Source organism: Podarcis vaucheri, assembly GCF_965113315.1.
Source record: "Podarcis vaucheri genome assembly, chromosome: 7".
Taxonomy (NCBI): domain Eukaryota; kingdom Metazoa; phylum Chordata; class Lepidosauria; order Squamata; family Lacertidae; genus Podarcis; species Podarcis vaucheri.
Window position 1 is genome coordinate 80,372,758 of NC_138765.1, and position 12,014 is coordinate 80,384,771.

At 46.5% G+C, this 12,014-nt stretch overlaps 1 protein-coding gene across 5 annotated transcripts in view; it reads left to right on the forward strand.

Moving 5' to 3' along the window:
- DISP3 (dispatched RND transporter family member 3) overlaps positions 1-12,014 on the forward strand; it is an 88,186-nt gene that overhangs the window by 52,042 nt on the left and 24,130 nt on the right. For all 5 annotated transcript variants that reach the window (XM_082229792.1, XM_082229793.1, XM_082229791.1 and 2 more), the window contains exons 5-9: positions 818-952; positions 2,122-2,282; positions 3,664-3,803; positions 5,938-6,083; positions 10,097-10,258. In XM_082229792.1, coding sequence (XP_082085918.1) covers positions 818-952; positions 2,122-2,282; positions 3,664-3,803; positions 5,938-6,083; positions 10,097-10,258 — 744 coding nt within the window. The remainder of the gene's footprint in view (positions 1-817; positions 953-2,121; positions 2,283-3,663; positions 3,804-5,937; positions 6,084-10,096; positions 10,259-12,014) is intronic.

Below are 12,014 nucleotides of genomic sequence, written 5' to 3' on the forward strand. Positions count from 1 at the left end.
TTGTATGGTCAATCTATCCAGAAGATAAATTGTATATCGAGGAGTTAGTGATCTGACACTGTTTGCCCTTCCTGCCCCTGTTCCTTCCCTCTCTCCTTGTCTCTTAAGTTCTTTGATGGCGTGAGAACAGCCTACAATGTCCTAATCAGTTAGGAGGAAGAGAAAGTGATGAGTACCTTCTTTGATGTTGGACATTGTTTTGAGAAAGTGAGGCATTGGGAATAATACTTGCAATAATCTGCAAGTAGCCAGTAATGAATGATCTGCAAATAGCCAGTCAGGCAAGCCACAGGCTAGCTATCTAGCTATTTATTGGATGGTTTGGGCACAGTTTCTCAGAAGCTTGTGCACGGACTGATCGGCTGCGGGACCATGCAAACTAAAGGCTACCTGGGGGAGTCACTTTGCTACTTCTTGAGGGCTCCCAAGTGCTTGCTTGGTATGTATATATTGCTTGCTCTTTAGAATAAAATCTTTAATCTCACTCACTTGTGTTTTGCATTGATTCTGAATCTAATTTCAAAGGAACCACCTTGCATTTGGCAAGACAGCAATCAGGAGACCATCTCCTAACATTAGCTTCTGTGGATGAAGCTGGCAATTTCTGGACTGTTAACCAGCAACTGGGGAGACAGAGAAACGCTTGGCCAGCAGCTGTAACAATATCATTCCCCATCACCTCAGACACAAGACTTTCCAGCTGGTTCACAGAACCAACTGTGACACTTGTGGGCATGCATGTGTTAATCCGCTTTTTGGGCGTTCTCTGTGCAAAGTGGTTTGCTTGATCTTTTGCTCCCTCTTCCTCCTCTTCCAGTGTTCCTCTCATTCTTTGGGATCGCTAGCATCGGGCTCAGTTGCCTTGTGGCGCTTTTCCTCTACCACGTCGTCTTTGGGATCCAGTACCTAGGAATCCTGAATGGAGTGGCTGCTTTTGTGATTGTGGGGATTGGTAAGTGGCCTCAACCTACCCAGATATCAAAAACCAGGCTGTGGCTCAATAGCAGAGCATTTCCATTGCATGGAGAAGGTGCTGGGTTCAATCCTCAGGATCTCCAGGGATCCCCTTGCCTGAAACCCTAGAGAGCTGCTGCCATGGGTAGGCAAACTAAGGCCTGGGGGCCGGATCTGGCCCAATCGCCTTCTAAATCCGGCCCACAGACGGTCCGGGAATCAGCATGTTTTTACATGAGTAGAATGTGTCCTTTTATTTAAAATGCATCTCTGGGTTATTTGTGGGGCCTGCCTGGTGCTTAAAGTTTGCTGGCCCCTGGTGTAGACCATACTGAGTTAGATGGACCAATTGGCCTGACTCAGGATAAGGCAGCTTCATATGTCCCAGTGTCTTAAGAGGATGGCTGTAGGTCACCAGCAGAGCACCTGCTTTGCATGCAGAAGGTCCCATGTTCAATCCCCAGCATCCTCAGGTAGGGTTGGGAAAGACCCCTGCCAGAAGAGCTGCTGCCAGCCAGTGTGGACAGTACTGAACTAGATGGACCCAAGGGTCTAACTTGGCATCAGGTCACTCAACTCAGGCACAGCTTTAACCATCAATACACAGAAACCTTTATCCTGGAACAGACCTGGGCAACAGCTCACTTAATAATAATAATAAATTATTATTATTATTATTATTATTATTATTATTATTATTATTATTATTATTATTAATACCCAGCCCATCTGGCTGGGCTTCCCCAGCCACTCTGGGCGGCTTCCAAAAGAATATTAAAATACTATAATGCATCAAACATTAAAAGCTTCCCAAAACAGGGCTGCCTTCAGATGTCTTCTAAAAGCCTGGTAGTTGTTGTTCTCTTTGACATCTGGTGGGAGGGTGTTCCACAGGGAAGGTGCCACTACCGAGAAGGCCCTCTGCCTGGTTCCCTGTAACTTGGCTTCCCGCAGTGAGGGAACCACCAGAAGGCCCTCGGTGCTGGACCTCAGTGTCCGGGTAGAACAATGGGGGTGGAGACGCTCCTTCAGATAGACATTCACTTGGGAGATAGACATTCATAGTGGGGTAGGTTTTAATATTGTGGAGCCTGACATCAGCTGAAGACCATGCTGGTTGATTCTGAGCAGGTTCTGATTGATCTCTTCTTCTCTGTGTGATCTCAGGTGTGGATGACGTGTTTGTTTTCATAAACACCTACCGGCAGGCCACACACTTGAAAGATCTCCACCTCCGCATGGTCCACACCATCCAGACAGCTGGCAAAGCCACTTTCTTTACCTCCTTGACCACAGCTGCGGCATACGCAGCCAACATTTTCTCCCAGGTAAGCATTTTCAGGAGAGCTTTGCTTATAACTTTGAAGGACGTGGAGCTTGCCCGTGGCGATGCCACAATGAGGAAATAATACAACACAAGCATCACCGCCCCTCGCATAAAGGATAAAAAAGTGATGTCCACGGTTGTAAAGACTGTGGAGAGAATAATTGGGTGCACTCTTCCCACCTTGGATCAAATCTATGCTTCCAGGTGCCATAAGAAAGCTGCAGAGATAGTGCAGGATAGTGCGCACCCCGGAAATGATCTCTTTCAGCTTCTGCCTTCTGGAAGAAGATACAGGGTTATAAAGACTAGGACTAGCCGCCTGAGAAACAGTTTTTATCCAAATGCGATTTTGGTTTTAAACGCAGTGTAAGGTAGTCTCTGTGGGAGTATATTGTATTTAATTATGGGGTATCAGAGTTTTTAGGGGGTTAACCAGACTGGAATAGCTAGGATAGCAGGCTTGTTGGTTTTTGAATGTCTGATGTAGATTTTTTCAATTTCGTTGTTCTTTATGGGACAATGACAATAAAGATTATCATATCGTATCGTATCATAATGGTTTAAGGAATCGACGTTTAGTCTGAAGTCAACAGCCTGTGTTTTGTTCAGGCGGCTGCTTTCCTTTCACTTCTTTTCTTCATTTAGCTCTCCTGCAAATGCACTGAGGCATTGGTCTGCCTCCTCAGTTCTGGCACATTTAAAATGAGCTTCGTTCTCCCCCGTCCCCCTTTTCAACTCCAGATCCTCCAGTTCTGCCTTTTCTTTTCCTCTCCTCTGCCCACCTGCTTTCCCTCGCCAGATCCTTCTAATCTCTTTCTTCCTTAACTTTTGTCCAGGGGTCCCCAAACTACCGTATTTTTTGCTCTATAAGACTCATTTTTTCCCTCCTAAAAAGTAAGGGGAAATGTGTGTGCGTCTTATGAAGCGAATGCAGGCTGCGCAGCTATCCCAGAAGCCAGAACAGCAAGAGGGATTGCTGCTTTCACTGCACAGCGATCCCTCTTGCTGTTCTGGCTTCTGAGATTCAGAATATTTTTTTTTCTTGTTTTCCTCCTCCAAAAACTAGGTGCATCTTGTGGTCTGGTGCGTCTTATAGAGTGAAAAATACGGTAAGGCCCGAGGGACTTGTATATCTGGCCCGTGGCAACCGCCGCCTGCTCTTACCGGTGCAGCGCTGCGCAGGTGCCCACTTCCAGGTCAGAGGAGCACCGGAAATAGCTTGTGCGCATGCGCAAGTGTTATTTCTGGTACACATCTGGGTCGGAGGAGGCCCATGCACATGCATTTTAATTGGCAAGCACTAGGCTCAGTGGTTTAGACCACAACGCCACCTAAATGCAAACAGAATTGAAATCCGCCTCCATCTCTCCTTTCTCCTGCAGATCCCCGCTGTCCACGATTTTGGCCTCTTCATGTCCCTGATCATTTCCTGCTGCTGGGTGGCAGTCCTGTTCATCATGCCTGCAGCCCTCGGGGTCTGGTCCCTCTACTTGTCGCCCTTGGAGAACGCCTGCCAAGCCAGGTGAGGTTCATTGACTGAGCTGTCAGAGGGGAGCTTGCAGAGGGCAGCTGGTCACATGGCCTAATGGCTGAACAATTGTGATATCTGAGAGCCAGTGAGGCATAGTGATTAGGGTGTTGGACTAGGACTTGGGGGACTAGGGTTCAGATCCCCACTCTGGAGGGGAGCTCAGTGGGCTACTGGGAGCCATTCACCACCTCTCAGCTTAACCCTGTGGAAGAGGCATGGTGACAAAAGGGACCCCATGTTGGTTTTCACCGAGACCATATAACACCGGTCCTGAAAGACCTACATTGGCTCCCAGTACATTTCCGAGTACAATTCAAAGTGTTGGTGCTGACCTTGAAAGCCCTAAACGGCCTCGGCCCAGTAGACCTAAAGGAGCATCTCCACCCCTATCGTCCAGCCCGGACACTGAGGTCCAGCTCTGAGGGCCTTCTGGCGGTTCCCTCACTGCGAGAAGTGAGATTACAGTGAACCAGGCAGAGGGCCTTCTCGGTAGTGGCGCCCACTCTGTGGAACGCTCTCCCTTCAGATGTCAAGGAAATAAACAGCAATCTGACTTTTAGAAGACATTTGAAGGCAGCCCTGTTTAGGGAGGTTTTAATGTTTGATGTTTTATTTTGTTTTTAATATTCTGTTGGGAGCTGCCCAGAGTGGCTGGGGGTATAAATAATAAATAATAAATAATAAATATTATTATTATTATTATTATTATTATTATTATTATTATTATTGATGCCTAAGGAAAGCACACGTATTCAGCGTCAAAAATCTGTCTGAAAAAGAGGATGCAATAATACTGGCCTTCCCTGCAAGGTCGTTGTAAGGCAGGGGTTGGGAGCTTGTGGCACTCCATATGTTTGTCAGGGATTGGTTGGACACAGAGGGATGGTTGGTGAAACCAGATGGGGAACCACCAAGGGAAAGAAGCTCAGAGGCCGGGGAGTGGTACTGGGATGATGCTGAGTAGTCAGATGGAGAAGACTAGGGAGAGGACGTGTCGGAAGATGAAGAGGTGGCAGAGCTTAGTGAGCTGGGAGAGTCTGTAGCAGGAAAACTCCAGGATCAGAGGTGGAAGCTGAAGCAGGGGAGGTGGGAGGTCAACAGGCAGCAATGAGCTCCCTTCCCTCCTTGTCTCCCAGAACCAGAAGAGGCATGAAAAGGGCGGAGCAGAGGGTGGCCGCCAGCAGGTGTAGTCCTCAATTGCTTGGGGAAGCCCTGGAGTGGAGGGGACTTAAAGGGCTGCGGGGAGGCAGGGATTTTTAATCTCAGCAACTGATCCATGGGGCAAGACCTACCAGGCTGTGCTCATTAGGCCTGACACTCCACCAAGTCGGTGCAGATCATGTTCTTGCTAATAAAGAGTTAACTCCAAGTTGCACAGTGTGATTTGCTGCCGGCTCACCCCAGACAACCGTTGCTGGACTGCAACGCCTTTCATCCCTGAATATTGGCACTGCCAGCTGGGGTTGATGAGACCCCCACGGTCAGAGGCAGTGATGCTTCTGAATACCAGTTGTTGTACCCTCAGGAGGGGAGGGTGCTTTTGTGTTCGAATCCTGCTTGCAGGTTTCACATAGGTTGGTCACTGTGAGAACAGGATGCTGGACTAGATGGGCGATTGGCCTGATTCAGCACTTCATATGCTCTTAGTTGGAGTCCAACAACATGAGGAAGGCTGCGGGTTCTCCATCCCTGCCTTCCAACTGGATGGACTCCAGCTCCAATTAGCCCCAGCCGGGGACCCTGTGCCACTTCAGGTGTTGCTTAGACCACAACTTTTCCCCATCCCCCTTGGCTCTTGGCCAGACTGGCTGCGGGCTGGGGGGTGACTTGAAAGAAGCTGGAGTCCAGCAACATCTTGAGAGCATCACAGATTCCCCATCGGTGCTGCAAGGATCCAGCGAGGATGTGTGAGTTTTTGCACGTCTCTTTCTCAAACCCTCTGGCGCAACAGCAGGGGAAATTGTTTGCACATCAAGCGCACCTGATGCCCAGCTCTGAGCACAGCCCTTTCCCGATCCGCTCGATCTGCCCTTTGCTGTGTCGACAATGACGACCCACAGATGCTTTGCAAGGGGCAAAGTGCCCTGAGTTGCTCACTCAGCACCCATCCTTCCCTCTCCTGCAGCTGCAGCCAGAAATGTGTGAAGCCGAATTCCCTGCATGTTTCAGACGGGCTGTTCATCTCCTCGGAGGCTGCAGGTGGTCCAGGGCCAGGCGGTCTTCCTTACCTGGATGACGACATCCCCTTGCTCAGTGTGGAAGACGAGCCAGGTAGGCAGTCCCTGAGAGGCAGGGCTGAGCTCAGTGTCCTTTTTACAAAATAAATACAAAATCCGTACAATACATGATCATACAAAAGAGCTGTAACATAACCGTAACAATGAACGGTTTCCTTGCGATATGATAATCTTTATTATCGTATCGTAAGGAACGATAGATGGCTATCGTTGACCCTGGACTTAATGAAGCACAGTGGACCAACACCAGCTGATGACATGGCTCCCCAAATCTCTTTTCTGATGAGAGCAGCTTTTGCATCTCATTTGGAAACCAAGGACCCAGAGTCTGGAGGAAGAATGGGGAGGCACACAATGCCAGATGCTTGAAGTCCAATGTGAAGTTTCCACAGTCTGTGTTGATTTGGGGAGCCATGTCATCAGCTGGTGTCGGTCCACTGTGCTTCATTAAGTCCAGGGTCAACGCAACCATCTACCAAGAGATTTTGGAGCACTTCATGCTTCCTTCTGCAGACGAGCTTTATGGGGATGCTGATTTCATTTTCCAGCAGGACTTTGTCACTTGCCCACACTGCCAAAAGTACCAAAACCTGGTTCAATGCCCATGGGATTACTGTGCTTGATTGGCCAGCAAACTCGCCTGACCTGAACCCCATAGAGAATCTATGAGGCATTGCCAAAAGAAAGATGAGAGACATGAGACCGAGCAATGCAGAAGAGCTGAAGCTTCCTGGTCTTCCATAACACCTCAGCAGTGCCACAGGCTGATAGCATCCATGTCATGCTGCATTGAGGCAGTAATTGATGCAAAAGGGGCCCAAACCAAGTACTGAGTACATATGCATGCTTCTACTTCTCAGAGGTCCAATATTGCTCTATTTGCAGTCCTTGTTTTGCTGATTTCATTTAATATTCTAATTTTCTGAGATTGTTAATTTGGGGTTTTCATCAGCTGTACGTCATAAACATCACAATTATAACAAATAGAGGCTTGACATATCTTGCTTTGCATGTCATGAGTCTATCTCATATATTAGTTTCACCTTTTAACTTGAATTACTGAAATAAATGAACTTTTCCACAATATTCTAATTTTCCGAGTTTCACCTGTAGATCACTGTCCTAACCTAGCAAGCTCTTTTCATGTCATTGTTGCTACTGTAATTATTTTATTTATTGTCCATCCTCTGATCATAAGGTCCTTGCAAATTTGTGAAAATGATATGCAGAAATGTGTTATAATTAGGGGAAACGCTTTGCAAAAAGTTATATCAACGAATCATTCAATTTACTTGTCTGCTGCCTTCCCAAAGCAAAACCATGCTCAAGGAGCCTGCGACATATAAAAGAACTGCATAACTACAAACACATACCCTCTGACATTTCTCTGGTGAAAATAGGGACGTCCTAAGGTGAAGAGGGACAATTACGGGTTCAAATCAGAAACTTCTGTAAATCCGGGACCGTCCCTGGAAAATAGGGACACTTGGAGGGGTCTGCAAGCATAACAAAAGTCAAAAGTGTGTAGAAAAAGATGTAAGTATGAGGAGAAACCAGCACTGAAATGCTGAAGAATTTGCATAAGAATTTATTCTCTTTTGCTGGAGAAAAGAGTGGAAAACCGAATTTAAGGCTGGAGATGCAGAGAATTGGGAGTGTCAGATTCTTCCATCCCAATAGCTCAGTCGGTAGAGAGTGAGACTGAATCTCGGGGTTGTGGGTTTGAGACCCTTCTGGGGCAAAAAGATTCCTGCATTTCAGGGGGTTGGACTAGATGACCCTTGGGGTCCCTTCCAACTCTGCAATTCTACCTTTAACCCAGAGAATGGGGTGCTGAACTAGACAGGCCATTGGCTCGATCCAGACGGGCTCTCCTTAAATTTTTATTCCTATGATCTTCCCACCCACCATCCCCTGAAAGCCTCAGAGCTGACTTGGGAGACCTGCTTCCTCACCAAGAGCATTTGCTCAGATGGAGAGTTTGTTTTCCTGCACAAACCTTTCCTCCCGCAAAGCGCTCCTTTGCAATCCAGGGTCAGGTGCCTCTCAGGAAACAGCCCCGGGTGCTCGAAATTCCTGCTTCGCCAGGCACTTCGCCTCGTTGATATGCCATCCCTGCCCTGCATGGTAATTTATGGAAATGGCTTCTTTGCAGCGTTTCTAGAATAATATGAGACAGGAGGGCAATTTCCTCCGGGGACCCCCTCAGGTCAACAGGGCAGGGAAGGTGGTTCAGTGTATGCATGCATGAGGCTGTCATTATAATGAAGGAAGAGAGTGTTTCTCTCCAACATGCTAAACCGAGGAGGAACCATACTTTGAGGCAAGGACATAGCCAGGATTTATGTTTTTTGGGGGGCCAGAATACCCACCTCTCATCATCCTCTCTCTGGCTCTGTCTAGCAGATTCTGAATGAAATGTCTCCACAACAGTTGTCTTAATTACCTTCTTTTGACCCCAAGTGCTCAGAAAAATCTGTCAGAATTTTTCTACGATTTCTGTGCGCATATATATTTCTGTTTTACAGTTTAAGATAAACATTTTACATCCTTAAGACATCAATGACTTCCCTTCTTCTCTTTCCATGGTTCAGTTTACATATCATAAAATCCCTGCATATTTTACAAAAACTATACCATTCAGTATTCCATTACACTGTTGAATTTATCTTAATGCTGCCAGCGTTTTTCAGCTGTACACAATTATTCCCCATCTATTCAATAAATGTTTTCCAATCTTCTTAAACGTATGTTCTTCTTGTTCTCTTATTCTATATGTGAAGTCTGCAAGTTGTACATATTCTGTCAGTTTAAGTTGCCGTTCGTCTTTGGTTGGGACCTTTAGTTGTGACATTGATATTGACAATTTCTACTTTTAGCTAAGTATTTTTCTTTATTTATATGATTTTGGGGTAGCAGCTGACCCCCCAACCCCCTGGCTACACCCATGCTTTCAGGATTTTTTTTTGGGGGGGTAACAAGACTAACAATAGGGAGGTGCTAAATGGAGGGATAAGGGACACATGTGGCGCTGTGTGTTAAACCTCAGAGCCTAGGACTTGCTGATCAGAAGGTCGGCCGTTCGAATCCCCACGATGGGGTGAGCTCCCGTTGCTCAGTCCCTGCTCCTGCCAACCTAGCAGTTCAAAAGCACATCAAAGTGCAAGTAGATAAATAGGTACCGCTCTGGCGGCAAGGTATACGGCATTTCTGTGCGCTGCTCTGGTTCACCAGAAGCGGCTTAGTCATGCTGCCACATGACCCGGAAGCTGTATGCAGGCTCCCTCGGCCAATAAAGAGAGATGAGAGCCGCAACCACAGAGTCGGCCACGATTGGACCTAATGGTCAGGGGTCCCTTTACTTTTAAATGGAGGGGTTATCATTTCAGAATTTTGGGGGGACGAAGAGGATTATCGTAAAGCTTTGCAAATTTCACCCCTGGGATTGGTGGGAGAGAGAGATTGAAAATAAAGCTGCAGATATGCTATTGCTCATTGGCACAAATCTAGGGTGCAACTGCAGTGGGCAATCTGTGTACGGGTCTGGTTGCTTCAGAAAAGATAGAGTCAGTTTGGTGTAGTGGTCAGAGACCCGGGTTCGAATCTCCCCACTCAGTCATGAAGCTCACTGGGTGTGACCGTGGGCCAGTGGCAGTGAGCACAACCTACCTCACAGGATTGTTGTGAGAATAAAAAGGGAAAGCGGAGGACTCTGTGCACCCCCAAGAGCTTCTTAGAGGAACAGGTGGGATGTGAAGAAAAGGAATGAATGATAAATATTGGTGGCTCGTCGGCACTGACAGCAAACCTATCCGTCTCAATGAACTTGCCCAGCCTTCTTTTAAAGCCATCTGGGTTGGTGGCCCTCACTGGCTCCTGTGGGAGAGACTTCCACCGTCTAACTTATTCACTGTGTGAAGAAGGACTTCCCTCCCTCTCATTATCAGTGGTTAACCCAGTGAAGGTGAATGCTGGAAGATTTGGGACAGATGGAAAGGAAGGGAAAGGAGCCTTTGTCCTTAAAAGTGTTCTTTGTTCCTCTGCTAGTGACTCTGGAAATGGGAGATGTTCCCTTGGTCTCAGTGCTGCCTGACAGTCTTCAACTCCCCACCAAGAATAACAGCCAGGGGCATCTCATTGCTCACCTTCAAGAGCTCCTCCAGGTCTGGGTTTTGTGGTCAGCCGTGAAGAGCAGATGGGTGATTGTCGGTAAGCATTCCTGGATCTGTTTTGTGGAGATCCAATACTTATTGCTATATGATTACCTATTAATTTATATTCTGCTCAATGCCCAATTAGGTTCCAAAGCAGTTTGCAAACTGTAGAAACCAGTTGCACAACCACTGAAATTTAGAAGGACTTCTGTATTTCAGATCAAATGAAATATGATCAAAATGCACAAAGGAAACTATATTATTATTAATATAATCAAAATGCACAAAGGAAACTATATTGTTATTAATATAATCAAAATGCACAAAGGAAACTATATTGTTATTAATATAATCAAAATGCACAAAGGAAACTATATTATTATTAATATAATCAAAATAAACTGTATTATTATTCATCATAATCAGTGTATTCTTATCCTGGCTTTTCCCCAAACCAGGACTTGAGGCAGCTTAAAACTACACAGATAAAATACAAAGAGCTGAAAGCATGTAAAAGATAATTATTAAAAAGTAATTAAATGCTAATAAAATTAAAGCAATATAAAAAACAAATCTATTGGATTACAGATAAGAGCAATTCCATTGAAAGGTTTGAATGTAAACTTCTGTTATTACAATTTGTAGAACAAGAGACTCAAGTATGCTATGCTTAGCACTCCCCCCACCTGCCTAAAGTGGCTTATGTGGTTTTCCAAAACAGAAATCACTACTCAAAGCTCGGATAACATCAGAGGTGGGAGACTCCAGACCAGATGGCCATAAGGCACCTGGCAGGTCTCTCTGACTTGGCTTCAGGAATCTCTGCAGGCCATGCCCCCATCCTTAGGCCACGCCTATCCACCCCAGACCACACTCACCTCCCCTAAGCCACACACACCCTGGCCACACCCCTCTGACAGGACTGTGAACTGTGATAATGCCTCTTCCTTGCTTGGAAGGAGAATGGAAAGCTCTCTCTGTGTGTCCTGTGTGCATAGAAACCTCCTCTGTTTTGCAGGGCTGGAACAAAATTGAGAGCCCTAGCTGTTTCCCTGCCAGCTCTTCCATCTGGCTCCCTCCACCCGACTGACGTGTGGCCCCCCAGAAGCCTGTCCAGGGTGTGAATGGGGCCCTCAGGGTGGAAACTGTTTCCCTTCCTTGCATCAAGCGAGTCATGATTATCCTGAGCACCTGGGGTTGGATCCAGTGCAGAGCAGAGCCATCAAAATAAATGGGGCCGAAGTTAGTCATGTCTAACACGTTAGTTGGGTCTACTCTAAGTCGGGATCCAACCTGCTGTGCCTCATCTCCTTATTCCCTGCTGGGTCCACAGTGCTCAATAAACTCACAAGACGTAAGCGGCTGTACTTTTGAATAAATCAGATATACTCTTCATTGTATCAAATTATAGATTTCAACGGACGTCTCATAAAGTTCAATGAAAAATGGAGAAGACCCAGTGGATCAGTTCATTCTCTAGTCAGTTCATGCATAAGGTCCATACATGTACAGTGGTACCTCAGGTTAAGTACTTAATTCGTTCTGGAGGTCCGTACTTAACCTGAAACTGTTCTCAACCTGAAGCACTACTTTAGCTAATGGGGCCTCCTGCTGCTGCCGCCACACCGCCGGAACACAATTTCTGTTCTCATCCTGAAGCAAAGTTCTTAACCTGAAGCACTATTTCTGGGTTAGCGGAGTCTGTAACCTGAAGCGTATGTAACCCGAGGTACCACTGTATAAGTATCTATTCCACCTGTCTGTTCAAAGAGTCCAATAATCCACATGAAGGGTTGTTAGAGTTCCACAGA